The sequence below is a fragment of the Meles meles genome, chromosome 18, assembly GCF_922984935.1.
Source record: "Meles meles chromosome 18, mMelMel3.1 paternal haplotype, whole genome shotgun sequence".
NCBI lineage: Eukaryota > Metazoa > Chordata > Mammalia > Carnivora > Mustelidae > Meles > Meles meles.
This window is the reverse complement of record NC_060083.1, coordinates 41,417,405-41,445,344: the sequence shown is the minus strand read 5'-3', so window position 1 is coordinate 41,445,344 and position 27,940 is coordinate 41,417,405. Positions and strand designations below refer to the sequence as shown.

Genomic DNA, 27,940 nt, shown 5'->3' with positions numbered 1-27,940 from the left:
CGCCTCCTCGTGTGGGTGGGGACTTCCCGGGAGCCCGCGGCCCAGGCGGAGGTTCCCGGGGAGCGATGCGGCTCCAGCTCATCGCCCAGGGAGGTTGCTCTTTTAAACGGCTTGCCGCCCGGCCCGGGCACCCGCATCCCCTGCTTGCGGGTGGGCACAGGTATCTGAGTTTTCAACAGGAACCTGGGTGCCTTGGGCTTACTGGTATGTGAACTACTATTCTAAGTGCTTAAAGAAGTGTAGCAACCCCCCCCCCATCCCCTCCCAGGCTCCCACCGTCGGCACTCCCCTCCCTTTCCCTTCAGTAAAGCCAGACAAAACAGGCACTTTGGATTTTTTTTTTTTTTTGTAAAACATTCTTTTATTAAAAGAACAAGTGCTGTTTACGAACTGCCCTTCGTACAAATAACATCCGTTATACAAAGATACAAGATCAGGGTTATGCACAATTCCAGGCTTGGAAGTGAAAGGAGGGGCGCATTGCCTTTTGGGCTGAGGATATAAAGGAGGTTCTAGAAAGAATGTAAAAGGAGCCCCTGGGTTTGCAAACTCTGGCTTTCCCTCCCTGCTCCCCTAAGGAAGGGTCTGCTACATTGAGACAGGCTGGGATGGACAGGGGGAGACTGGGGCTGGGAGTCCGGGTTTGGGTCTCCAGTCCTGCCACCTGAGTCCCAAGTTGGGCTGGAGGAAGTGAACAGAGGGCAATGAAGGCACTCCTCAGTCCCCAACTTTTCAGTAGATCAAGTCAAAGTGGTCAGGAGCTAGACACACTTTGAATCCGGATTGACGTGACTGGAAGGAGCCAGGGAATTGCATCCCACTGCCTCCACATTCCCCACTGAAGTGACCTTAATCCCTCTGGGCATCTCTCCCCAAGAAAAAGAAATTAAGATAAGGGAGAATTGGGAGCAAGCTGCCTACTCCTAACTTTGGCCCACCACACCCCAAGGAAGATGCTGGACGTTGGCAAGGGGAGCCTGTGCCTTTGAAAAGCTTGTTTGCATTTCCAGTTCAGGGAAAGGGAAATGTGGAGGTTTCCCTTTCTCAGAGCTGGTCCCTGGCTCTGGCTCCCCTCACTTGTCGAGGTCCTTCCCTGGAGCACTTCCCTAAAACTCACTAAAGGAATGGGTGGGGACCTCTCAGCCTCAAGGTTAGGGCAGCGGTAGACCCAGGAGCCTGAGGGGAAAAACACACAAACAAACAGGAAAAACTTAAAAAAAAAAAAAAAAAGCAATCTTTAAAGTGTCATTGTCTATGGAGAGGATCCATCAGCTCTGAGCTAAGACAATCAGTGCTACATAGACGCCCTCCCACCCCGGGGCCCAGCCCAGCACTCACACACACAGGGACAGACAGACAGCCACATGGAGGTGCTGCAGTGGGGGGCAAGAGAGCCCAGGACCAGGAGGCCAGGGTCCTGAGGGCTGGTCCTGGCTCTGCCCCAAGCCCCTGCCCCTCCTAGGCTTGGAGCTATCACCTGTGAAGCGAGCAACTGGCTCCAACTATCCCTAAAGATAGGTCCCTTCCAGCTCTGACACTCATGCACCAGTCGTGACCTCAAAGCCGGACAGGGGTTCTGCGCACACAGCCCTCGCACCTCCACACTGAGCGTGATGACACTCGAAGTTCCTCTCATGCGTTTTCAGACTCCATTTCCGCCCTGCAAACCACATCCCTTCTCTCTGCTAGGCAGAGAGATCTACGAGTCTTTGTCTCTTCCCACTCCTCATCCAAATTCATCCTGGAAAAAGGGACAGAGGCTGGGAAAGGAGGGTGAGGTCGGTAATGCCATTCCCCCTGCACTGGGATCCTGAAGATCTCTAGAACCTTCCTATTATAAAGCTCCCTCTGAAGAAGGAAATGCACAGCCTCACTCGTGCCCCCCCTCCACCCCCAAATGAGGGACAGCAGCAACCCATACCCAGCCTGGGTCCCTTCTTCAAACCTCACCTGCCTGCACCCAAGCCTGGGGAAAGCTGGAAAAACATAGGCTCTTGGAGATGAGAACCCCAGGCTCTAGGGTGCTGGGAGGGAAGGAGGGGGGAGGTCTTGGTTCCAGTGCACTAAATCCTAGGGACCTCTCTCTCTCTCTCTCTCTCTCTCTCTGCCACAGCAGCCTCGGAGCAGACCGGCTTCCCTCAGCATCCAAAACAGAAGTTGATTTAGGCTCTTAGTGGGCCAGTCTTGGGCAAGGGTGTGAGTGTGAATGAGCGATTCTTCTAAGAACCCCTTAAGGTAATTTTTTTCAGTGGTTTGGGGGCAGGGAATTAGCTTAATAGATGAAGATGAGTAAGATGCTGAGTCCTACCGTTTCTAATTGATATTTAGCATTAATAAAAATTGATATTTCTGAGGTCATCACAACTGCCTTACCCCCACCCCCAAGCCCTTGCAAGTGCCTAAGAAATTGCCTCGGAAAGATTCCCGCCCACCCCCTCCTTTATCAGCTCCCTAACATCTTACAAAGTCTTATCAACAGGAATATTAATATTATTTTCAGTATCAGAAAAAAACCAGTTGAGCAGCACAGGCAAAAATATATCTGCACTACGTTTCTGTCGTTGCCAAAAATATACACATCTTCTTTTCTTTATTTAAAAAAAAAAAACCAACAATAACAAAAACCCAAACAGAAACACACACAAAAAATCCACACATGCAAAGACTGACGAGACACGAGCATCAGGGAAAGCTGGCAACGCCTTCTCCCGGCTCCAGCCCCAGTGCAACTGAAACAGGCTTCACCCTCGCCCCTCTCCTGGCTGCCCTGCCCGCCCTTCCGCCTTTGCTATCAAAGGCTCTGGGCAGGTGGGGGCTCTTTAAGGTGAGAATTGCCCCCTCCACCCCGGGGAAATAGCTGGTGGGTGAAGGGACAGTTGTCAGGTCAGCTGAAGGCTCCCCTGGTTGGTGGGGGGTGGGGTGTGGGGAAGCAAGCTGGCTAATTCTGGGAGGGAGGTTTTCACCAAAGGAAGTGGCATTTACCCCCCACCCTTTGCCCCATGCCCCCCAGATCCCTGGGACTCCCCGTGGGCCAGGGAAGCAGGGCCAACTATCAGTGGGAGAAGGGGAGCTCTGAGGGGGCAGTGAAACCATGTGGAGGTCTGGGGGAGGGAAGGCAGGACATTACCCTGATTCAAAGCCCCCAGCCCCCAGTTACTCTCCAATACTGGAGTACTGTTCTGGTTTTTGCTAACCATTCACAGCCCAGAAAGGGACCAAAGTTGGTGAGGTGGGGAGGGTGCAAACAAAAGCTGGGAGCCCCCCTTCTGGTGCCGCCTCATCTGAGCACTGCTCCTATCCCTGCCCTCGGCTGCCCCAGGTCCAGGGGGAGTCAGACAGACAGACAGACAGACACACGCACAGACACACATGCACACCCGCACAGGCACACACACTCTCTGAGTCAGGCAGCTCCATCTTCCCACCCTCCGCACTCCTAAATCCAATAGTGCAAACAAGGGGCAGGGCACCAAGGGGGCTGGGCCGTGCCCCGATGCCCTCCCCCATCCCTTTGGGGGGGGGCGGGGGGGGCTCCCGAGAGGTGGGGAAGCATGGGCTGAGTTTGGTGCCATCCTGCCCCTTCCTCAGCTCCCTCATCTGCGGGGGCGGCATTTACAAGCTCAGCCTGTAACCCTCGCTGGGGGGCAGGGGCAGGGGAGCAGGGAGAGACAGTCCAAGAGACCTCTTCCGCCCTCTGCCCAAGTTGGGAGAAACTGCAGGTAAAGCAGGGCCGTCCTTTCTTTTGTAAGGGATTTCCGCGCGTGGGCAGGCCCAGGGCCTGTTCCCCCACCTCTCCCCACTCAAGTGCTGATCCATTTTATGTGGGGGGGGGGTCCAACCAAACCCCCACTTATGCCATGGCCCATGTGGCTCTTGGAGGACCTCAAAACATTGCTGAGAGTGGGGGCTCCTAGGTGGGCTTGGAGCCTGTCCTCCCTCTGAGCCCCTCACAAAGGGGTCGGGAGGAGGGAGAGGGGGCCAGTGGTGGGGGCATCCCTCTCCGGCTCAGTCCTTGGCACCAGAAGCACCTCACACTCCCCAGGCCTCAGCACGAGCTCGAGCTGGGGCTCTCCAGTGTCTGGGTGCAGGTGCCCACTCCAGGCTAGATAGGACCCCTCAGGCCAAGATCTGCCCCCTCCATTTGGGGGTCAGGAGGGGCCGGGTGGATTTAGCCTTTTTCCTGGTTGGCTGAGGTTCCTTTGTCAGCGGTCTGGAAAGAGAGGAAGGGAGGCTGGGGCTTTAGGAGGTGTCTGGTTCTAACACCCGATTGAGATCAGCTGCCAGGGGCAAGGCCGCTGCTGCATGGTACAGCGAGGGAGCCCCGCTGAAGCCCCTGCCCTGGGGTCTTGGGCTAAGGGGTGTGTGTGGGGTGTGTGTGTGTGTGTGTGTTGGGGGGGCAGTGAGGGCAAGGTGCCCTGTACAAGCTGAGCAAGGCCGGTGCCCAGGGAGCCGACTGTATGCCCTCAGAGGAAGTGGGGGGTGGGGCTTTCTCCAAAAGGCCCACCCAGAGCATCAGCTTCTTCTAATTGGTCCACTCAGAGAGGAAACAGACTTCTTTAACTGGTCTTCCCAGAGGAGCACTGATTTCGAACTGGCCCTTTTGCTGTTAGCCCACACTGGGAGTTTATCTCTGGCAGAGCAAGCAGAGGCCCCCGGGCCTGGGGTAGGGTGCCTGGCTGACCTTGGGGTTGCTTCCTTCCTTCTTAGGATGCTCCCCTCCCCGCCCAACCTGGAAGAGAAGGCGGACAGGACAGCCCAGGGAGGGGGGGGCTACTCACCCCTCCTTTGGGGCCGTCCGCCCCCGCCAGGCTGAGGAAGGGGTTGGTCTGGGCCGTGAGGACTGGAGGTCCGCCTGCTGCTGCTACGGCTGCAGCCGCTGCCGCCGCGGCCATGAGACTCGTGTTGCCCAGTGAGGGAGCCACCAGGGCCCCGGCGGGCAGCAGCGGGGGGGCGGATGCTGCGGGCAGCAGGCCAGGGGTGCCCGCGGACAGCAGCGGGGTGGAGCTTCCTGCCAGCAGGCTGGCCATGGGCAGCTGGGAGCCCCCCGCCATCTGCAGCCTCTGCAGCTCCCGCTTCTGCTGGATCTGCTGGATCATCTGGTAGACAACGGTCTGGTGTTCCTGCAAGGGGGCCAGATGGCTCAGGGGCCAGTGGTCCCCACAGCCAGCATGCCCTGCTCGGTCCAGGGCCCTAGCCCATCTCACTGGAGCCCTGATGGAAGAGACCTGGGGGACAGTCAAGGTCCTGTCTCCAATTCCCCACTCGGGGCCTCAGTCTCCCCATCTGGATAAGAAAGGGGCACCTGGGTGGCTCAGGGGGTTAAGCCTCTGCCTTTGGCTTAGGTCATGATCTCAGGGTCCTGGGATCAAGCCCCCATCAGGCTCTCTGCTCAACAGGGAGCCTGCTTCCCCCTCTCTCTCTGCCTGCCTTGCCTCTCTGCCTATTTGTGATCTCTCTCTCTCTGTGTCAAATAAGTAAATAAAATCTTAAAAAAAAAAAAAAAAAAAAGGAAGAAAGCGGTTGTGGCCCTTAGTGTCAGTCAACCCTGGTCGACAGGGCACTCCCGCCCCGAGTGCAGGGAGGACCTCTGCCAGCCCTGGCCCCACCCCCTGGCTGCATCAGTTCCTCCGTTGCTATGACAACCACAAATGCCCCCAGGGGTGGTATGACCCCAAGTTGAGAGACAACTAGGCTGGGTCAATAGTATTCAACTCCCCCTCTTTCTGTTTTGTTTCTTTTAAGATTCATTTATTTTTGCTTTGAACAGGCATTGTCAGTGTTCCAAACACCAACAAAATGATTTCAAGGTTTACCTTAAGAAATCTTGCTCCTACCCCTGTTCCCATCTGGCCCCTGTAGGTAACCAACTGAATTGGTTTCTTGTGTTTCTTTTTAGGGAGATGATGCTGTCTTCTGTGTTTTTCAATTCCCTCCTTTTAAAAAGGTAGAACTCCTTTTCTCCAAGAGGAAATCATCGCAGAACCCAACATACAGCGTAGACCCAAAAGTGGCTGCTCGGCCACAGACCCTGCAGCTCCCCTTGAAGATCCTTGGGGCTGGGATCGGAAACGCCCAGAACTGGGGACTCACCACCCTCCAAACCATCTCACTAGGCGGTGAGCATCCCTTCTGCAATGCCGGGCCGAGAGCAACCCTGATCCCCTCTGCGCCCCCCCCCACATGTCCCGCAGGGGGTCCAGCCTAGGGTGGCCCTCCCTCCCTTCTGAGCTGGGCCCTGGTCCCCCAGGAGCTGGAGCTGGCAGGAAGGGAGGGCATTACCGGAGTCAGCTGCGGGGAGGCCAGGAGCTGCTGGAGCTGCTGGAGCTGCTGCTCTTGCTGCTGCAGGAGATGCCGCTGCTGCTCCGTGAGGCTGAGGCAGGGGGACAAGACACAGACCATGGGAAGGGGCAGGGAAACACTCCTCTCCAATCCCGAACCCTCCCAAGTTCCCAGACTCCCTCGGTCCCAGGAGGAGAAAGAGGGCTATGCGGTTTTAGGGCAGGACTATGGAGAAACAGAGCAACCTCAGAGACCACCCGGAAGGAGACAAGTTCGATGGAAGAACTTTCCCAGAAGGGAAATCAAGAATGGGGGTGCAAGAAAGAAACAGGATTTTGTCCCAGGAGAGCACACCCAGGGGGCACTCACATCTCACATGTAGGGAGTACCTGGGGCCAAGAGGTGACTAGATTCTATACCCTGTAAGACTGGAGAACATTCTTCCTTTTGGGGGGACTGTGGGTGTTGGGGGGAGCCCCTCCCAGAGCCAGCCTCCCCATCCCCTTCCCCAGGCTGAGCTCTCCCTCACCTGTTCAGACAACCTGGCAGCTGCAGCGCGGGGGCCCCACCAGCCTGGCTCAAGCCTGCAGGGTTGGGGGCGGCAGCCCCATTCAACCCCCCCAGGAGCCCATTGAGGGGCAGGGCCCCGCTGCCCGCCAGCCCCCCCAACAGCCCCTCAGCCATAGGCATGGCCCCCAGCCCCGCTGCCCCCGGTGCCCGGCCCAGCCCGTTCTGTGGCTGGGGCGGGAGCGGGGCAGGGGCCCCAGGCAGGGCCAGGGGCAGAGTGGCAGGGCTCTGCTGGAGCAGGGGCAGCGGTGGGGGCGTGCTGTGGAAGGACAGCGACGAGCTGCTGCGGCTGGGGCAGCCTGAGTGTGGGTCCTGGGGAGGGAGGGGGAAGGGAGGGGTCAGAGGGGCAGGGGGCCAGCGTGACCTTTCTGGCCCCCAGCCCAGCACCCACCAGCATTTTCACAGAGCCCGGCCACCCCCACCTCACCCAGGCAGAGCCACCCAGGAGGGAGAAGCAAGGCCCAGGGATAAAGGCTAAGAATCCAAATGGTCTTCATAAATCACATTTACAGATCACTTCCTGGGGGCCCAGCACCCCTCGCACTCCTTGTTAATCACCAAAAGGAACGGTGGTGGTGGCCAGCTAGTGAACTAGACCCAGGTTGTGCCGCAACTAGACCCAGTTGCCCCCAACTATCTAATCCCAAATTTGGGTAAAGCCACTGATTCTTAAACAGGCTAAGTAACTCTGCAGGCAGGAGAACAGCAAGCAGCTGGAGGGGAAAGCTCAGGTTCAGATTCTGTGTCCACAGTTCACTGGCTTCTGGGTCTTACTTTACTCACTCATAAGATGGGGGGAATAGTGGTACCTATTCCATAAACTCATTGGAGGACTAAATAAACCGATGCTTTGAAAGTGTCGGCCCAGGACACAATCTCAGAGGGCAAGTGGGCAATTGATGCTCATCAGTGCAATGATTACTGTTGCTCAAGCGTATGCCACCTTGTTTGACTTCAACAGTAACCACGACCTAACAACAGACTGCTCCCCAGTAACACTGCCAATCACAGCACGGTAACTAGGTGCTGTTTGGTGTAATAAACCCTTCCCAAACACTTCTCAAAGTGGCCTTCCCTAACCACCTCCTAACTCCAGAAGAATCCCACCCCCATCCTGCCTCACAAATTATCCTGCCCTCAAATTATTTCCATTTCCACACTTTCCCTGATTTGTAACGATTATTTTCTCGGATGGCCAGTCTAGCTTCAGGAGCAGGCCGTTTTGCTCACTGATTGCTTGGCCAGTGCCCGGCATTAAGTAGGCACCTATAATTATCACTCAGTGAAAGAAGGAATGAACCTGTCAACCAATCGCTCAGCCAATCACTTCACTGCCCAGCCTCCAATCGCTGCAGGGTGGAGATGAGACCGGGAGGCCCTGGCGCTTCCCTTCCTGACCCTCCCTTGTCTCCCCCCCCCCCCCCCCGCGGCGCCCACCTCGGAAGACGTGGACAGAGAGTTGTCCAGACCAAGGCTGTTCTTCCCCGGGGGGCTCTTGCTGGTGCTTAAGGAATCGCTGCTGCCGGCTGCGGAGGGGATCAGGGAAGGAGGTCAAGGGCTGGAGTCGGGGGCCCTGTCATGGCACCGCCCGGCAGAGGCTCCCACTCTCTGACTGGGCGGCAGTCCCCTTACCTTGGGGAGGCAGGCCATAGGGCCCAGGGACTGGGCCGTTGGCAGCAGGCAGGGCGGCAGGCAGGGCGGGGAAGGGCACAGAAAGCTGCACGTTGAGAATCTGCAGTCGCTCCTTCTTGGCCGTCAGGCTCAGGATCTGTTCCTGAAGCCGCTGGTTTTCCTTCTGCAGCGCGTGCAGGGCCTTCAGCATCTCCACGACTGCGGAGATAGGGTGAGAGCGCCTGAGCCCCGCCGGCCTGGAGAGGCGGGGCGAGGGCAGCGGGCGGGGCGAGAGAGCTGGAGGCGGGGCCTGGAGGGCGGAGCCTGGCGGAGGAAATCAGACTCAGACCTAAAAGAGAAGGCGCCTCCCAGCCAGAGAGACTCAGGTGAGGTGGGAGAGGTGGGACCCCGGGGAGGTGTGAGGACTAGGGGCGGGGCCTGAGGCTGGGGGTGTCGAGGCCCTGACTAGAAGCGTTGAGGCGGGAGGAAATTGGAGCTCAATAATGTAAGGGCCAGGCGGCCGCGGAGGCCGAAGGCCGGGTGCACAAGTGGCGGGTCCAGGAGCCCGGCCTAGCAGAGGTTAGAGGTAAGGCTTGGGGTAGCCAACAGTTGAGGCTGGAGCGAGGCCAAGGGACGGAACCTTAAATAAGTTTGGGGACCTCGGGGAGAAATGTGATGGAGTCTGGGGGTCCTGGGGCACGTCTCCCAGCCCGGCCCCACCCCTCCTCACTGTTGACACCGGCCTCGCCATCGCCCTGCTTCTCCAACAGCTGCTCCATGTTAGTCGTTCCGGGGGCCGCTGGGTCTAACTGGCCACCCCCGCAGGGCGCAGAGGCTGTCTGGTCAAAGAGTGCGGGGAGGCTGCTGATGGGGGACCTGGAGTCAGGAGAAAAAATCGGGCTCAGGCTTACCTCCCGTCCCCACTTCTGTGTCCCTCCTCCCCCCTTAGGGGTTCCAGTCGTCCCCTCTTGGACCCCACCCTCTCCTGGCGCCCGACTCTCCGTCCCCCCCTCCCCTAGTGTCCCTCCAGCCCCGCTCCCAGCCCCTCCCCCAAGCCGCCGCCCCCTCCCTCACATGGAAGACAGACTCTCCTGGGGGGAGGTCCCCCGACACCGGAAGCTGCAGTCCTCCAGGTCTGGCTCTTGGAAGGAGAAGGGGAGCAGGGATCAGCGGGGAAGGGGTGCCGTCGGCCTCACGGTCCCCGCCTGGGAAGTGGGTGCAGGAACTGGGACCTCATCGCAGACCCCTTTCCCTCAGGAACTCCCCCAACCCCAGACTGTCAGTTCTAGCTCTGAAGGCGCTGGGAGCCCGGGTTGGAAACCTGGCCCCTTGGGAGGCACAGCCATGGGATCTGGTCTCTTTCCCTTTCTCTAGGCAGAAGGGCGGCCGCTGCCTGGCTTTTCAGAACCACCTCCCAATTTCTTTCCTGGCCTATTCAGAGTTACAGAGATTCAGGGGCTAGACAGTCCTCGGTTGAACGTGGATCTGATACTTGCTATGTGACCTTGGGCTGGAAACTAAATCTCACTAAAATGACTGTTAGGAGGCTTACAAACAAGGTAATAAATGTGGAGTGTCAGCTCTCCTGCAACATGCCCTTACTGACTGCGGCTTTTGTAATTAGTCCTGTGCGACTTCTCATACTCATCAACTCACGAGGTAGACTGCAAAACCTTGCTGGACCACAGAATTCCAGTTTGGGTTTTGGAGAAGATAGTCACCCGGAGCTGTCAGGTCATTAACTCTGGAGTCAGATTCCGCCCCTTTAAGGAGGTTTACCTGAACTGGCGGCGGCGGCGTGAGCCCCGCCCCGTAACCAGCCAGGTGGTGTCTCTGCACCAATCAGCTCTCTGGGGCTGGGTTGGCTTTCCAGGGAGGGGGAGGGGCGCCTGTGATCCTCCCCCTTAACTCCGAAATACCCAAATACCCGGAGCGCCGGTGTCCTAGCTGGTGTACCGAAAAGCCCTACTCTGAGGACTAAGAGGCCGGCCGGGAACTATGCAAGTGACCAGAGAACTGGGCTTGGAATGAGGATCAGAATTTGAGCCATGGTTCTCAACTGCTTTGAGCAGATCATTAAGCCTTTTTCTTCTGTGAAATGGAGCAGTAGTAATTCTGCCGGTCCTGTCCTGTCTTCGCCTCGATTTTTTTCTTTTTTAACATGAAAGTGTACCCTGGCTTGTTATGCGTGGATTTTTTTTTCCCCAGGGCGGGAAATGGCCAGAGGGAGGGGGCAGCCAGAAAACCCTCCCATCTTTCTGGGGTGACATGCAGGTGATGGGTGCGCCTCAGGTCTTTGGGAAGAAAGGGGAATGGGGTCAGAGACACGTACCTGTGTGGCTGCTCTCGGCCTGGGTGAGGAGGGGGTTAACGGCACCCATGGGGGTTCCAAAGATGTGGGTAGAAGGGAGGCTAAAGGTAGAGCCAGCCAGAGAAAACACCTGAGGGAAAGGAGGGATAGTCCAGCCTGGTGGTTATTCTGGGATCTAGGGCACAACCGTGTGTACAGAGAGGGGGAGGGGATCAGGTGTGCTGGGGAGGACAGGGCCAGAGAGAGGGTGATATTCTGGTGGCCACTAAGCCCAATCTCTCCGTCTCTCCCATGGACAGCTGGCATCCCCGGCAATCTGTCCCCCACCTGCCCAGGGATGGAGGAGCCCAGGGGTAAGGCCTCACCTGAGTGGTGGAGATAGAAGCAGAGGAGGAGGGGAGGGTGCTGGTGAATGGGGAGCGGCTGAGGCGGGGCAGGGCCGAGGTCCCTGGGGGCCCCAGCAGGCTGGAGGAGAGGGGGGTGCTGCAGACAGCACGCAGCATTCCACTACTGCCACCATGGGAGATGGGGTCCTTATTACTGGTGTAGATGCCTACAGGCACAAGAAGGACATAGAGGGATGCTTACAGTCACCATTCCCCCAGGCCCCTGCCTCAGTCAGATGGCTGGGGCAGCCCCTCCCCAGAGAGAATGCTCCCCTAGATCAGTCTAACCCTCTGAGCTGTGACATCTGTCTGACATGCCTGCTTATGAGACTGCCCTGCCCAGGCCAGGAGGATTCCAGGCTTTTCTAATAGGCGAGTCCTATTGGCAGTCTACTCCAATCTCTCCCACTACAACCCCGAAGAAGATGGGTACCAAGGAGTGTCTTAGAGGGGACTGGTTCTTCCATCCTTTATCTCTGTCCTTTGGAGCAGTTTCTATCACATTTCCCTCGAATTGCACGCTTATGCCTGTTACCTCACTAGATTGGCTGGGGCCTGAGATGCCCAAGAGTCACTAACCTGCCCCTAGCAGGGGGGACTCCAGGCTCAGGCTGGGAAGACTTCCTGAAGGCCCAAAGGTGCGGGAGGCCAGACCCCCCAGGCCAGAGCTGACCAGGGAACCTCCAGAGAAGGGTGAGGCAGCAGTGGCCGTAAAGCCAGCCAGCTGGGCACTGGGCAGGGAGGGGGCAGCTGGGCCCCCAGTACCCTCCTTGTTCCGGCTGCCCTTGGGACGACCTGGTCCATGTCGGCTCCTCTTGCTAGCCTTGTGCTTCTTCTCCTTCAGGCCTGTCTCAGGGGTTTCCTCAGCAGGCACGGGGGCGGCACTCAGTGTGGGCATCCGCTTGTGGGTGCCTGCTGAGGCCCCGGACCCGGAGACGTGGGGAGACTTGTAGTCTCCAGGAGACGGGGCCCGGGCCCGGCCCGAGCTGGAGGTCGTGGTGGAGAAGCGCATGATGGGCCCGAAGCCAGAGAAGACCACCTTCTGCTCAAAGAGATCAGCCTTGGGGGGCTCGGGGGCTGAGGGAGAGGGGGGGGCTGAAGGGGTAGGGGCTGCAGGTTTGGAGTACTTGTCCTCCTCTGGCTGCTCCAGCTTGGGGAACGTCGAGAAGTCGGGGGAGCTCTGCAGGGATGAGACTGCACAGAGGGGAAAATTGAATTACAGCTGGGCCCCAAATCTTCACCCTCCCCCACCCCTCCACCTCCCCGCCCTCGCAACTGCACTAGCTGGAGAGAGCTCTGGTAGGGGGCTGGGGAAGACTGGGTTCCTGTCCCAGCTCTGCCACTGTCTCTATGTCTTGGGATGAGCGTCTCCCCCACCCACACACACAGCTTTCCCATGTGGGATAAAGGGGAAAGAGAACTCCTGCCCAGCTGACTTCACTGGGACTGTAGAGATTACAGGAGCTATCAGTGTTAGTACTTCAACAATAGCCCCTCAAGGCCCAAGTGCAGGGGTCGGCAAATACTGTCAGGGCAGTGGAGGGGTGGGTCCTGAGAGGGAGGGGCTGGAGAGGCATTGCTTGGTGGGGAGCCCCCATCTTTAACCAATTTAAGAAGCAAATGAGATGCAAAGCAGTGTGCAGAGGCCCTGGCTGGAGAAGCTCTGGGCCAAAGGCTGTCCCGCCCCCAGCTTCCTCCAGGATGCCCACACTCACCTGCAGGCTGGAAGGGCCCCCCAGAGGAGGAGGAGGAAGAGGAGGAGGAGGAGGAGGAGGAGGAGGCTGAGGTGAAACTGCTCACACCTTTCCCACTGCTCAGTTTCTTCCCCTTGTGACTCAGGCTATGGCTGGAAGACTTTTTCCCCTTTGAGTCCCTGCTGCTCTCAGAGGTCTCCTGAGTGCTGGCCTCATGGTGGGAGGATGAGGAAGCTGAGGAGGGGACCTGAGGGAAGGAGGAGAGGGGAAGGCTCAAGGCCAGCTGTCTGGGCTCACTCTGACCTGGCCGTGGGGCAGATGCAAACGGGGCCGTGTGTGCTACGGGGAGAGTCCAAGTTTGCTTAGGGAAGGACCTGTGGGTGGGGACCCCAGATCAGGGAGGTGGGTGTGAGGAGAGGGGAGTCTGTCTGTCCTTCACCTGAGGCAGAGGGGAGTGAAAACAGTCCCTGAGCCCTTATACATGTGCCTATCTGTTCAGTCACCCACGGAAGAAACGCTCAGTGGGCCCCAGAAGCCCGGACTTTTGCTGACGGTGCCATGCGCAGGCGAGAGGCACCACTGCTCGGGCCCTATCCTCGAGCCCCCCAGTCACCACTCCTCCACCTGACACCCCCTCCCCTGGCCACTCTGGGCTCTTCAGCTGTGCCAAGCCTCTGTCAGGACAGCCTCTCCTTACTCTTCCTGGGAAACTTCTCGTCCTTCCAAATCCAGCTTGGAAGTCTGTGAGGCCTTAATCCACAAGGCCACCTAAATCCCTGGGGTGGACCTGGTCACTCTGTCCTCTTAGATCCAGAGCACCATGTCCTCACAGAGCCCATGTCCACAGTTGCCACACTGCCCTGAAATACCAGTCCCCACATCTGAGGCCTCCAGTGAGCCCCAGAGGGCAGCACGGGCTCTGGGGTCAGGCAGAGCAGGCGGGCGGCCTGGGGGCTCTACCATCCACGGCTGTGCTGTGCTGTGCGGCCTCTCAGCCTTGCTGAGCTTCAGGGTCCTTACAGGACCAACGAGGCCTCTTTGGAATGGCACAAGGAGCACAGGGCCAGATACAGAGTGGGGGGTCAACCAAGTCAGGCACTGGCAGCCGCTGTGAATATACTGCCGAGACCGTGGCCTGTGCGAAAGTATGGGCCTTCAGGCCGGACTGCCTGTGTTCAAATCTCCACTCCCCCACCTGCCTACAAGCTGTGTACTTCTGAGGTAGGTTACTTAACCTCTCTGTGCCTGGGCTTCTGCATTTACTAGACTGGGTTAATATAATACCTAATTCATTGGATTATTTTAAGGATGAAATGAGCTAATCCCTACAGACCCCTTCCAACCTCCTGTTCAAGAAGGGACCCTGGCATGTGGTGAGGGAGAGAGTGAGGGCTTTGTGGTACCACCAGGGACAGCGCTCTTCCTCCCGGGGGGAGACCAGGTACTCTGTAACCGTACAAATGCTAGAGGAAGGTTGGATCAGGGGAGGAGAATCATCCTGCGCTGCCCTTCCCTGGGCAAAGTCCTGGTCTCTGTCTTCCTCTTTGTTCTTTTCAACAGCTGGAGTTCTGAAGGGAGCCAGATGTGGTTCTGAGAGCAAGGGAGGAAAGGGCCAAGGGGGAGGGGTAGCTGAAATGCAGGGGTGGGTGGAGGGGGATGGGTAGAAGGCTCCTACATGTCCAAGGGGACACCTGGCTGCTGGGAACTCCCATATCTCCGGCCCTAGTTCCACCTGCCTGCAGGCCCCATGGAAAGGTCAGAGGGCATGAATGACAAGCTTTTCCAGGTGAGCCCTGGGAAGCAGGCCGGGAGAGGGTTACTGGGATGGTTGCCACAACATCACCCCGGAAACCTGATACCCGAGCCTCCTGCGAAGATGATGCCCAGAGCTCTGCCTGCCTCTGAAGGCGGTGGAGGTGAGTGGTGTGGTAACGGCAACAGGAAGAAGCAGTTTTTTCAGGCCCCCATGCTCCTTCTGCAGGGGGGTGGGGAGGCGGGCTGGCAGGAGGGGAAGGCAGGGGCTGCTCTGGCTTGGATTAGCAGCTCCCTGGCCTCGGGGAGGGCCTGCCGGTTGTTCCTCCAGATGTTGCCCATTTCTGGAGACAGGCCTGACATAGCAGGCCTGGGAAAGGGTGAGATAAGTGGAGGTTTCGGGGTGCTATTTGTGGGCCCGCCCAGTGCCACCATGGCATTTGCTTGGGAGACAGGCTCTTGGCAGTGGCCTGATGTGGGGGGCAGAGGTGGGAGCGAAAGGGTTCTCTCTGCCTATATCCGGGGCAATGGGCCCCAGAACTTGGAGAACCAGCCTGAGTGCTATACCCGCGGACAAGAGCCTGCTGCTGGGGCTCTCTGTCTGGACAGAAGCAGATGGAAACATCTGGCAGCCAGCAGGCAGGGCAGCAGCACCTCCCCACCCTGACCCTCCTGGTTGGTCAGTGGTTGGGGGCGCTGAGGACCACAGGGTAGAAGCGGGGAGTGGAGGGCGGGGTAGGGAACACAGGCACAGTGACCTGAAACTGCTGGGGGGTACCCAGAGTTCCTGGCTCACTCCAACCCCTCAGGACTTGCCTCCCTCCCTTGCCTTACCCGCACCCCCAGGTGTGGACGGCAGTACCTTGTCAGCAGTGGGGACCACAGGCGGGGCGAGGATGCTGGGGGGAGACTCAGGCCTCTTCTTGTGCTTCTGTTTAAGGCGTTCTTTGTCCTTTCGACTCTAGGGAGGGAGAAGTGACCAGGTCTGGATTGTGAGGGGCAGTCTGGGTGAGGCTACACATGCGGCAAGCATACAGGGGGTAGGCTCCTCTCAGGCAGGGGCTTTGTGGGCATCCCCACCACCCCCCATGAAGAGACTGGGGGACTTAGGCTGGACAAGAATGGTTCGGGCAGTTCGCTCTGGGAGCCAACAGCCCCTCCCCCTCCTCCACATGGCTCACTAAAAATAGCTTGTCCCATCAGCACTCCAGGGACACAGAGTACCACACGCAGGAGCCCACACCTGCGAGGGTGTCCACCTGGGACGCGGAGCTGTGTGTGGAGCTGGGCCGGGAACCAGGCACACGGGGGTGTACGGCATGAGGGACGGAGACAACTAGGTTGCTGCATGGCTAGAAGGTACAGGTGTCTCCAAATGTGCAGGGCCATGTGTCGAGGGCTTGGGAGACATTGTCATGTCACGAGGAGGACCCAGAGGAACCTATCTCCGAGAGCTCCAGGGAAGCCAGACCCTCACCTTACCGTCCCTGATCCTGTGTCACTTCCTCAGGCCCCTGCTGGCCCTTCGTGGCCTCAGAGGAAGGCCAGGGGCAGGCCCCAAGGCCGCAGGGGCACGTTGTGGTGGTTTCTTGAGTTATGTGTTGGGGTGTCTGGGTGGCTCACCAGTTGAGCGTCTGCCTTTGGCTCAGGTCATGATCCCAGGATCCTGGGATAGAGCCCCGCATCGGGCTCCCTGCTCAGTGGGGGGGCCTGCTTCTCCCTCTCCCTGCTGCTTGTGCTCTCTCTCAATCTCTCTCTCAAATAAATAAGTAAAATCTTAAGGAAGGAAGGAAGGAAGAAAGAAAAAGAGAAAGGAAGGAAGGAAGAAAGAGTTCTGTGTTTGTGAGTGTGGGCAGGAGAAGGAAAGGGAGAAGGCACTTACCTTCTTCTGGCCCCTTTCATGGTGGGAAGGGTGCTTCTCCTGCTGAGTGGATGGAGACGCTGACCGGCTTCTCCGGCCAGCAATAAAGCCACTGCCACCGCCCCCTGTGCCCCCTCCTCCTCCTGTTCCTCCGCCTCCCCCGCTGGTATGCCGGGATGTCTTCTGGGGAAAGAAGAGAGGAGAACTGCCAAACCATCCTTTCGCTAGGTTCAGAAAGGATTCCTGAAAGTCAAATGATCCTGGGGGGCCAGGCCCTCCCGCCCTGCCTGTCACTAAAAGGACCTTGTGTCTTCAGTGATGCTCTGCCCGGCAGAAAGCATTCTCTAGTCTTAAATCCTGGAGCTTCCCTGGTTGGCTTATCCAATGCACAGATTCAGCAACTGAGGCCCAGAAAAGCTAGAGGCATCTTGGCCCTAGCAAGGAAGCAGTGAAGGTAGGACAAGGGCCTCCTGGCCCATCTCAGGCAGCCTGAGCCACAGCCCAGTTCCGCCTTTCACTGGGGTAGAGGCTACATGGGGGACCTCTGAGCAGGCCCTGCTCCCCTGTACTCCGCCCCATGCTCCCCTCCAGATACTTCATTCCAGCCATTCTCTCTTGATCATGGCCCTCCCCCTCCATCAAACCCACAGCGGGTCCTTCTGTCCCAAAGGACCTGATGCCCTTAAGTGGAGGGAAGTAAACATGCATGGCAACAAAACCACAAATGATCCCTGTTCTGCGTCTCCTCCCAGCCAGGGCCTGCCCCCTCCTTCCCTTCACTGCTAAGGACTGCTCCCTGCCTGACAGCTTCACCTGTCCCAGACTTGCAGGTGTCCCCTCTGAGGTCACCCACTGCCTCCCAGTTGCCACATCCAAGGACTAATTTCAAGCCCCATCCAAGCCAGTTGCTCCCCGGTGGTGGGTACTGCTTCTATCTTGCCAAGCACAAGACCCTCCCTTTCGTGGTCCCCCTCACACCTTTCCCCACTGAATCCTGGTGGGCACCTGAGGATTCCAGCCCAGCCTCCTCTCCTCAGGGCTGCCACCACCACCCCGCCTGGGGGGCTGACAGCCGCCAAACCTGAACATCCCCACGTGGCCCCTCCCGTTAGCCCCACAGAGCTCCCTACCTTGTCCTAAATTGTCATCAAACCCTGAAACCAAGGTGACCATATAATTTATGATCCAAACAGGACACTTTGAAAACAAAAGGGAGAACTATTAATAATTACACCAGGGTGACAGGTACGAACTGGAACTACCCAGGGCAGAACAGGACATAGGCCACCCCTACAGAAGCCCACTGTACGGGCCCTGTGCCTAGCAGGCCAAGGTGCCCGAGGACTGAGAGTCCGGATGCTCTGTCCCACCCTTAAATTCTCCTTCTCAGCCACCCCCATATGCAGGCCTGTCTACCTAGAAACTGTTTGAGAGTCCAGCCTTATCCCTCCAGCAGCAAAACATCCCCCCCCCCCTTCTCGCAGCTGTCTCCCAGCAGCCCGCCTCGGCCCTTCTGATCTAGCCTCACAGTGCCTGCCAGGGTAATCTTCCTAAAAAACAAATCTGATCATGTTACCCTCTTGCTTACAAGCCTGTGGCCCAGGGGGTGAGGTCCAAGCTGCATTCCCAGTCAGGCTGCAGCCTCCCTCTCTAGGACAGCCCCAGAGTTTCCAGAGCAGGTGGGTCTCCCCATAACCATGGAGTAGAACCCCTCCTCCAGCCTCTCCTGGGGCCCCAGAAGCCTAGGCCAGAAGCCGGCCCTGCTTTGGCCCTGCCTGAGTATTCTGGTCATCCCCGGCCTCATTCTCCCCGAGCACCCTGTTCTGTTCCCAAGTTCTTTTTCACCTCAGGACTTGGCCCATGCCAGTCCCTCTACCTAGGACTCATTTCTTTCTGTCTTTGCTTGGCACGTCCCCAACGAGCTTTCAGATCAAACTGTGTGTTTTGAATCCCATCACCAGCTGTGGGATAAGTTACACGACCTCGGGGGGGGTCTCCGTTTACTAATCTGTAACATGGAAAACACAGTACACCCAGTTCTTAGGGTTGCGGGGAGGACACCATAAACCAACACACATAAAGAGCTTCGTACAGAGGCCAGAGCACAGTCACCCCCACAAATGTTGGCTCTTAAGGCTTCCATTTCTACTCCACTTAAATGCCGCCTCTTCCTTGAAGCCTCCCAGACTCTGACAGGCAGGGTCTGAGCTCTGTCTTCCGGAATGGACTGCCTGACTCAGCCCTCATTCACCTCCCATGGGCTCTACTTCAACCCATTCCTTATCCAGTGGCAAAGCTCCTCATGGCAGGGCCTGGGCTCCGTCCATCTCTGTCCTCCCAGCACTCGGCTCCAGCCTGGCCCAGAGCCTGTGCCCTCTCCAAAGCAGGACTGACTGACCCCCTCACGGCCGGGTGGACAAGACTCACCATTTTGCTGAAGTGGTATTTGCAATAGCCACAGTACTTGACGTTGTCCACCTCCAGCACTTCCTCCTCACACAGCAGGCCTGCCATTTGGGCGCTAAGCGAAAGAGTCAGCCTGAGAAGCGTGTGGCCGCAGACCAGAATGGGCCACCTTCTTCCCACCCTCCCGGACTGAGGCTAGCGGGAGGCCAAGACCGTCCTAGGGAATCGCTGCCATCACCACCAACGAGACAGCTGTCCATGGTAGAACTCTGAGGGCCAACTGGCGGGGGGTCCCAGGGAACCCTGGAGGAGGCGGGGACAGGCAGGGGTCTCACCAGGTGACATGGAAAGCTTGCCGACATCCGTGGCGGTTACAGGTCATGCAGGCTCCCGAGGCCGCCTTGCTCTCCCGGCCCTGCTCCTCACAGATGTAGCATGTCTGCGGGACACGGTACAGTCGTCCCCTCCTCCCTCCTACCCGAGGGATCCCTTGGCCTTCTCAGCTCTGTTCTCTCCCCAGGATCCTAGGCCAGTGCTATCCAATCAAAGCTTCTGCAGTGATGGAAATTTTCCATACCGCGCTGTCCAGTACAGTAGCCATAAACCACACAGGCTACTGAACACCTGAAATGTGGCTCTTGTGACCGAGGAACTGAACTTTAAATCATATTTCATTGTAATTAATGCACGCAGCTGCCTGGAGCTGATAGCTACAAGGCAGGACAGCAGTCTTTGAAAGGTGAGCCCTATAATGCTAAGGACTCTGTCTGCCTTGCTCGCAGTCAGCTTCTTCCCACCGCTGGGCCTTTGCTCATGCTGTTCCTTCTCCCTGGATCCAGAAGCCCCCCACCAAGGCTGGCTTCAGCCTACATGTTTCTTTACTTGACCACTTTATCTAATGTCAGGCCCCCACGAGGTAGTCTGTATTTTTGTACCTTGTTTCTTTTCTTTACAGCACTGACCACAAACTGCATTTATTTTATTTGCCTGTCTGTTGGCATTTACAGTCTTCCCGCACAAAAGTATGCATTCCACGGGGCAGGGAACACATCTGTTTTGATAAGTGACCCCATGTGCCTGGTACCTCAGCCCAGGCCTGGCACACGGTAGGCATTCCATACAACATGTTCAGTGAATGAGCAGGTGACAGGCTTGCTCAGGTCCACGACCCGGCATTACTACTGCCATGGGGCCCGCTCGTCCACGCAAGTTCCAGAGCACAGGCGCGTGTCTGGCAGTGGAAAGCGCTGACCCACCTCCTGAGTCCCCCTTTGGCTGGACAGACTCCAATTACACCGGATGGAGAGAGAGCTGGATGGACCCCAGGACGGCTGGCTGGTGGGGGAGGGGGCGGGGCGGGGGCGGGGGCTGGGGCAGGGGCTGGTACAGGCCAGGCTGGGCCCACTGACCTTGTTGAAGCGGTCATGAGGCACATACTGCAGCACGATGGGCTCCATGGTGAGCACATTGGCGAACTGCACCTCCGGGATGTAGAGGGCACACACCACGTGGGCCCAGCCTGGGGCAGTGGGGGGCCGGCCTGAGACCCTGGCACCTCACCGCCCCACACAGCACACAGTCCCCCCCGCCAACAGCCTTCCCATCAGATTCTAGTGCCAGCAAGGGAAGGAAAACCCAACCTCCAGCCCCACCCTGGCCACCCCAAAATAGTCCACTCCTCCTTCCCAGATCCCGCTCAGGGGCCCTGCTGACCTCGACCGATGAGCTCTTGGGCTCAGGGCCCCCCTCACCTCCATTATCAGTCCTCTTCAATGCCCCGTCTTTGTGTGGGCACAGCTCACACCTCTGCCAACGCAAGGGGGCACAGGGATTTTGGGGGGGCTTTCCAAAAGGGGATGGGGGGATCTGCTGAGCTGGGCCCTTCCTGAACACATTCACAGGGCCCCAGGATGAAATGCACAGTTATGGGGGATGTGTGGGGGCATGGAAGGAACTAGGTTGGCCGTGAGTGATAATTGTCAGAGATGAGTGATGGGGACACAAGGTTCATTACAGTATTCCCTCTACTTCTGTACATTTTGAAAACTTTCCGTAATAAAAAGTTCAAACAACGAACAAACGAAATGAAAGGCCCAGTGCTGGGGGTTGGGGAGGAGGAAAGGATAAGCTGAGGGAGAGATGGGTTGGTGAGAGATGTGCAGGAAACAGGAAGTCCTGTGTGACAGTCCCACCCTAGCCTCCGCCTCTCTGAGTCCCCAAGTTCAACTGGGAGGAGATGCTTAGGTGTACAGGACCAGGGAGGGAGTCAGACTCACCACCCTGGCTGCTCGCTCCTGAGATTCACATTTCCGGCAGAACCAGGGTCCCGTTGGCACCTGGACGATGCCATAGCAAGCTGGGGGTGGAAGAATCATCAAGGAAATCTGTCAGCAGCGGCTCCTCTCAAAGCAAGGAGGGGAGGGGGTGACTCTAAAGGAGAGGGGGGCTGTTCCTGTCTGGAGTTGCTCACTAGACAGCAGGATCACAAGGAACGCCTAACAGCACATGGCCAGCCTTCAACCACACAACCAAACAGTCCAAACCGGGAAAAGAAGTCTGAGTACTTGACCTTAAACTTCTAGAAGACCCCCACCCCCACCCCATGCTCTTTCTGGACCTGTTCCCCAATGCCTGCCTGGAAACTGTCCTCATCATCAGGGATAGAGGAAACCAGAGGGACAACATTTACTATAGTCAAACACGTTTTGTTGTTATGGGGGGGGGCATTTCTTAAAGGGCCAGTGAGGGAAGAGGTGGGGAAGTAGGGGGTCCAGGGACCTCATCTTAAGCCTCTGACTATAATAGGTACAGGTCAAAAGTCAAGGCCGGAGGGCAGGTGCAGTGCAGATAACCAACAGGAGAACGGTGGGAAGCCGGGACAGCCATAGCATTAAGGGTTGTCCCAGGAAGGGGTTAGGGGGAAGCTGGCTGAGCCAGACAGGCGGGAGATGCCAGCCTGCGCCCTCGGCAAGACTCCTCAAGGAGTTAACTCCCGAACCATGTGCTGTTGGGGGAAACTCCAAACCTCCCTCTTCTCGATTCCCGGCCCCCTGCACAACCTCTCTCCTATCCCCAGCTCTTCCCCGAGGATTTTAGGAGTCCCCTCTCCCCTGGGACCCTTCTCCTCCCTTCCCAATTCCGCTCCTCCCAGTATCCGGAAGCGGGAGGGGGGGATGACCCCCCCTTGACCTCTCCCTCCCGGAGCTGGGACCAAAATAACCGAACGGGAGGGGACACCTCGCAGGTAAACATTCCCCCAGCAGCCCCGACACCGGCCGTGTGGGGCGCGGAGAGTGCACTCACTGCCCCCTAGTCTGTCCCCAAACTCCCTCAACTTGGGGTGGGGGGCGCGGGACTGGAACAATAGGCAAGAAAACAATGCCTGACCCGGTCCTCCAGGACCGGGCGGGGGGAGCCCCCCGACGCCTCCCTTCCCTTCAGGTGGGGTGGGGGAGGGGCGCCCGAGCCCCGGGAGGTCTCCGGAGGGCGCGGCCCGGGGCTCCCCGCGCGCGCCGCCCCCAGGGTCCCGCCGCCCCCCGCGGGCCACCCCCGTACCTTGGTGGACAGCCACGCTGCACGCGTGCCCATCACAGTAGACCAGCGGGTTCTCGGCCCAGCCCCTCTCGTCCGAACATACGCAGCAGCCTCCTACCATCTCCTTCATACTCCCATGAGCTCCCTCCGGGGCTGGGGCGGGGGGCCGGCCGGCGGGGGTCGGGGGTCAGGGGGGGAGGGAGGGAGCGGGGGGCCGCGCGCCTCCTCGCTCCCTCCTCCTCCTCCTCCGCCGCCGCCGCTTCTTTTCTTTGCCTCCTCCTTCCTCCTCCTCGGCGTCCTCCTCCTCCTCCTCCTCCTCGCTCGCTCTGTCTGGCCGCCCCCCCCGCCGTGCTCTCGCCCTCATGCCCCGACGGGCCCCCCCCCCGCCAACAATGAGACCCGTGCGCCGGACTCCCCCCGCTCCGCGCCGCGCGCCCAGCTACCAGGGCCGCCCGGCCGCCTCACAGCCCGGGCCCGGCGGGGGAGGCGCCGAGTGGCACATCGCGGGCGCCCGCCCGCCCCGCGCCCGCCCCGCGCCGCCCGCTCACGCGCCGCCCCCCCCGGCCCCCCTGCCCGGCCGCGGCAGCCATGGCCGCGCGCCTCCGCTCGCTCCCGGCCCGCCCGCCGCCAGCCGCCGGGTAAAGTCTTAGGTTCAGGGAACAAAGCCTGGCTTGGTAGGGAGCTTTTCGCTCTCTCGCTCCGCGCGTTATTTTCCCTCTTTCTTTTTCTTTCGGTGGCCCTCGGTTGTTACTCCTGAGCTCTCCTTCCGCTTGCCCTTCCGTCTCGGCCCCGGTTCTCCAATTCTCCATCCCCTCTGCCCAGGTCTTCTCTACTCTTCAACTCCGAGGAAACTCAACGAGGTGGACATCAGAGGAAGGAGCGCTAGAACGATCGAGAACTACGTGGGCCGCTCGCCCTTCCGTGTCTGGGGGGTGGTCTTTGAGTGGTCGCTCGTGGGCTCTGTCTTCAGAGGCCCCTCTGGATGGTAGACACTCTCACATGCAGACATTTGTTCATTACGCAAATATTTATTGAATGCTTACTATGCGCAGCCGCTGGATAGAGCAGTGAACAAAACAGGTATTGATTCCTGCCCTCAGGGAGCTTCCGATCCAGCTTATAGACTAAGGAGGGCGTGCAAAGGGACTGGGACCCCTTAAAGGCACACCGAGGCACCCACAGACACAAACTTACCCCCAGCCTCATCCAGCCACACCACTTGACTCTCCCAGAGAGACATACCCCAGGTCCGGTCCCCGCAGGCACGCTTAGAGACCCACGCCTGTTAGAGACCCACGTTTACGGAAGTGCCCGCAAACAACCCAGTTACACTTGACCTCTAGGCACGTACACAAACACAGAACATACACTCACACACAGCTCCCCGAAAGGACTAAAGCCCCTGAAATTGGGTCTGGGAAGAAGTCAGCAGCGTCAGCCCGATGGCTTTATCCCAAAACCGGAGTGGGCCAGGGGGACGCAATCTGACCCCCCCCCCTTCCTGAAGGGGGGGCGGACGCCCTCAGGGACCAAAGGTCACACTCCCTCAGCGGGAGGTGGGGTAGCGGAGGGGAGAAGACAGCCCTGAGGGCTTCAGCGACACTTCAAAGACCTCGCGCCCGGGAACGCTTCCTGCGGGGGAGGGGCCCAGGGAAAGGAGAGGGGAAGACCGGCAGGGGGACTTGAGGGTGGGAGGAGGCTGCCCCCCCTTCTGCGCGCTGCCCCCCTGGCCGACTCTTCCGCCGGGACCGCCTCCTTTTCACCAGCACCTGTTCAACCGGAACATCAAGGGGCCGGGACCCGCCGCCACCCCTCCCTTCGCGTCTATTTAGTACCTTTCATCCGGGAAGGGGGGGGTGTGAATCCCCGCCCAGGAGTGGGGGGAGTAGGACGGGGGAGAACTTGTCCTTGACCTGGTCTTTGGCGTCAGGGATTTACTCCCTAATCCGAGCGACACTGGCGTTTGGGGAGGTCGGGGAAGCTAAACTCCGGACTGCAGCCCTCCACCTCCCTTCACTTCTGCAAGGGACCAGAGAATCCCGGAGGGCTGCCAGGACGTAGAAGCTCAGTCTAAACCCGCGCGGCGGGGAGGAGGCCTGTTTCTGCGGCTTCCGTGACGGGGGGAGGGGGCCGAGAGCTAGAGGACTGTCGGAGCCGGCCACAGGACCGCGATCCCTGCGAGGACTGCCAAGTGCCGGTATCTTGGTCGGCTTTGTGAACTTCGCTCATACGAAAAGTTAAGAAACAGAAGAGAAGTGTCACTTAGGAGTTTCTAACGAATTACTTTTCCTGACAAGAATAAAACTTCAAGAAAATCAAACGCAAAAAATGTCAGCCCTAACCATGCACCAGTTTCGGAATATTTGAATATTTGCTTTCGGAACCGACAGCGGCCGAAGTGGCCGACGTTTCGGGTTTCGCAAGATGAGGGTCACTCGAAGGCCCATCGGTCCCTGCATCCAGGGGTGGGCGACGTGGGGACTGGGGCGGCCGAGGCTTTGTCTCCGGTTCTCATACCATGCGGGTGACCGCCCGAAGATTGTGAGGTGAACGCGCGATGATACTTGTGCGTTTAGTAAGTGTATTAGGAACTGTTTCGTTTAATCCTTCCCATAACCCTTTGGGATGGGTGTTAATATTCCGTTTTATAAACAAATTAGCTGAGGTTCTGGCGGATGAAGTGACTTGCCCTAAGTCACACAGCCTGAAAACGGCAGAGCAGGGACTTGAACCCACTCTGTCCTCCGCTAGGGCTCGGGTTCCGCCACCGCGCATCAGTCTAATGCCTGTGTTGATGTCCGTCCATCACAAACACTCCCTTCCAAGGTCTGGAGAAACCCGGCTCGCGCGGGTTGGGCTGGATTCGCCGCGGGCACTCCGAGGGCTGAACTGTAAAGCTTGTTCCCGGTCTTCCAATATTTCCCTGAGAACCTACTATGTGCTTATCCTCTCCCACCCCCACCCCCCCAGAAAAGCAAGAACGGGACTCAGCCAACAAGTGGTTCAAGTCCGTCTTGCTCTCCTTGGCGTAACTGAGCACTGATTTGGGGGTGTCACGCTGATCTGGGCTGTGCAGTTTTCAGCGACTGGCTTCACCTCTCAGGCTCAGCTTGTCCTTCTTATATGGGACGTTAACTCCCTCTGGCAAGTGCCATAGTGAAAATCTAACGAAAATCCTTTTGGAAAGCGCTAAGGCACACAGTAGGCACTCAATCCCTGCTCTCTCCCTCTCCGCCCGCCCCTCTATGCGTGCCAGGGCAGCGCGTTCCCGCTCCCGCTTCCCGCCTCCGGCATCCTCGCCCGACTCGCGCGTCCCGCGGCTAAGGGACTGGGGCAGAGAGGACCAAACAGAAAATTATTTCCGCCCGCTCGGCCCGCCCCGCCCCGCCCCGCCCCGCCCGTCCCCGGAGCCAGAAGGGGATTGTGGGGCCGCCGCGGCCGCCGCCGGAGCCGAGCGGGGCGGAAGCGCGCGTCGCGCTGCTGCTCGGGCCCGACCGCGCCGGCCCCCGCACCTCCTGGCCCGGGACTGCGGGCTGTGGTCGGGGCGGTCCCGGGGCCCGAGGCGGCTGCCGCCGCGCGCGTTTCCACGAAGCCTGGCTCGCTGGTTCCCAGAACCGAGCGGGGGAGGCTGAAGAGTGTTGAGGTTTCGCTTCTGCAAGCCGGCGGGGCGCTTGGTTTCGCGGGTCCCGGGGGCTGGGGGCGCGCCCTCCGGATTTGAAAGCCCCGGGCTCCGGAAAGGAACTGCGCCGGCGCCCGCGGGTTTGCGTTCGGTTTGCTTCTCGCTTTCCCTCCCGAAAGCAAAGCTTCTGACCTTGGGGCGTTCAGAGAGGTTAAGTTACTTTCTCGAGGTAACCCAGTCTGTAAGAGGCTTCAGGTGGCTTCCTGCCGGGTAGGAGAACCTGGCGAGGCCGAATAGAAGGAAAAAGGCTACGGCCAGAGAGACGTGGGTTCAAGACTCAGCCTAGCCACTTACTGGCTTTGACCATCGGTTAGTAATTACTACTCCGCGACCCTCAATACCCCCATCTCAGAATGTGACGCTACTTTCAACCTTAGGGCTGATGTCAACAGTGACACTGTCAAGTGTGGGGCATAGGGAAGGGTGTTTTCCCCGTCAAAGGTTATGTCCCTGCGGTGGTCTCTCCAGCAGGCCTGCCTGGGGTGCGAGGGCGGGTGTACAGGTTCTTTCCTAAGTCAGACATCCTGTGCAAGAGGGAAAGAAGCTCGATTTAAAGGGGAACTGGTGGGAGTTAGGGGATTCCCCAGGCATTAGGCGGCCAGCCGTCATGATTATTGTAAATAGTGACTCGGCGTGGTGGGATTTTTGGCTTTTCAAATCTTTCTACTGGAACAGCACAGTACTTAGTGTCAAATCCCGCCTCTGCCATTAGCTGGCAGTGTGACACACAGTCTGGCTACCTCAGTTTGCCAGTCTGGAACATGGGAATAGTTGGATGCCCTCTACCAATCGTGGGTGGGGGCTTTGGCAGCTCCAGCCAGCCAAGATCCCAAAGGGTGCTTTAAGAGCTGTGAGTGAGCCCAGGTGGTCCCTTTGATTACATTAGGTTGTAAGGGAACTTCCATTAGGGAGCCAAGATGGATAGGAAAGGAAGAGGTTCATGGGGTGAAGTAGCCATCTGCCCGGTCTTTTCGGAGAGCTACCTGGAATCTAGTCCCAGCCCTGCCCCTCGCCAGCTGTGTGACCTTGGGCAAAGCCCTTGTCCTCTCTGGCATTTGGTTGGGTGACCAGATCTTGAAAATCTCCTTGCAGTTAACATTTTGTGGTTGATGACTTTGCTCCTGGGAAGTTTCCAGGCTTAGAGATGACAGATGAATAGCATATTTGCCCTGCTATGTTCCCCTTTTCCCCCAGTTCCTCCTGGAGTCTAATCTCCATTCCTCCTGTTACAGTTGCTGTCATAGCAGAAGTTGAAAACGTCGTATTCTTCAGTCTTTTAGCAAACACTTCATTGAGTCTTCACGGATGGGCCACAGGAGAGACACAGATAACACCAAGGATGGTGGGAGTGACAGACATATAGAGACATAACTTCAGGGATAAAAGAGCCGTGCTAGTGCTCAGAACAGTGCTAACATGGGCAGGAAAGAAGTAATTGTGTTTAGGGAGTCAGAGAAAGTCTCAGCTGGGACCAAGTGGGTACAGGCAGATAAGAGACAGAAGAACATTCCAGGCGGGGTGGACAGCATGTTCAAAGGCACAGAGGTAGGAACCAGCAAAGTGTGTACTGAAGTTGTGTCTTGTGCCAGCCACGGGGTGGTAGGTGTGGCAGGAAAACAGTAGGGAGGGTTAGAGGGGTAGCCTTAAGGCAAACGCTAGATTAAGGGGAACTTGCATATTTGCTAAGGACTTTGGACTTAATCCCAAGGGCAGTGGGGAGTCACTAAGGGCTTTTAAGAGGTGCAAACATGGCTTGTCAAGTCTGGAGTTGGTTAGGGTTGGGGGGAGGCTGGAGGTTGGGAGATTGGTTAGGATAGCGATCCTCAACCTTTAAAATGCATGGGAATCCCTGGGGGGGTC

At 58.3% G+C, this 27,940-nt stretch overlaps 1 protein-coding gene across 5 annotated transcripts; it reads right to left on the bottom strand.

Annotated features, from left to right (window-relative positions):
* Window positions 1-334: 334 nt before the first annotated feature.
* Window positions 335-23,683, bottom strand: MLLT6 (MLLT6, PHD finger containing). 5 transcript variants are annotated; one of them, XM_045984626.1, is made up of 21 exons: window positions 23,596-23,683; window positions 22,423-23,283; window positions 21,144-21,223; window positions 20,619-20,673; window positions 20,277-20,386; window positions 19,203-19,306; window positions 18,889-18,982; window positions 16,483-16,641; window positions 15,463-15,561; window positions 12,870-13,095; window positions 11,734-12,348; window positions 11,134-11,321; window positions 10,790-10,898; window positions 9,532-9,598; window positions 9,188-9,333; window positions 8,479-8,676; window positions 8,284-8,372; window positions 6,809-7,158; window positions 6,280-6,370; window positions 4,779-5,120; window positions 335-4,210 (listed from the first exon to the last, which is right to left on the bottom strand). In XM_045984626.1, the coding sequence occupies exons 2-21, from the start codon at window positions 22,529-22,531 to the stop codon at window positions 4,169-4,171; spliced, it is 3,273 nt and encodes a 1,090-aa protein (XP_045840582.1). In that variant the 5' UTR covers window positions 22,532-23,283; window positions 23,596-23,683; the 3' UTR covers window positions 335-4,168. The 5 variants fall into 5 exon arrangements, with proteins under 5 accessions (XP_045840582.1, XP_045840581.1, XP_045840583.1 ...); XM_045984625.1 differs by having other exon boundaries at window positions 336-4,210; window positions 16,483-16,644; window positions 23,596-23,682; XM_045984627.1 differs by having other exon boundaries at window positions 336-4,210; window positions 12,957-13,095; window positions 16,483-16,644; window positions 23,596-23,682.
* Window positions 23,684-27,940: the final 4,257 nt, after the last annotated feature.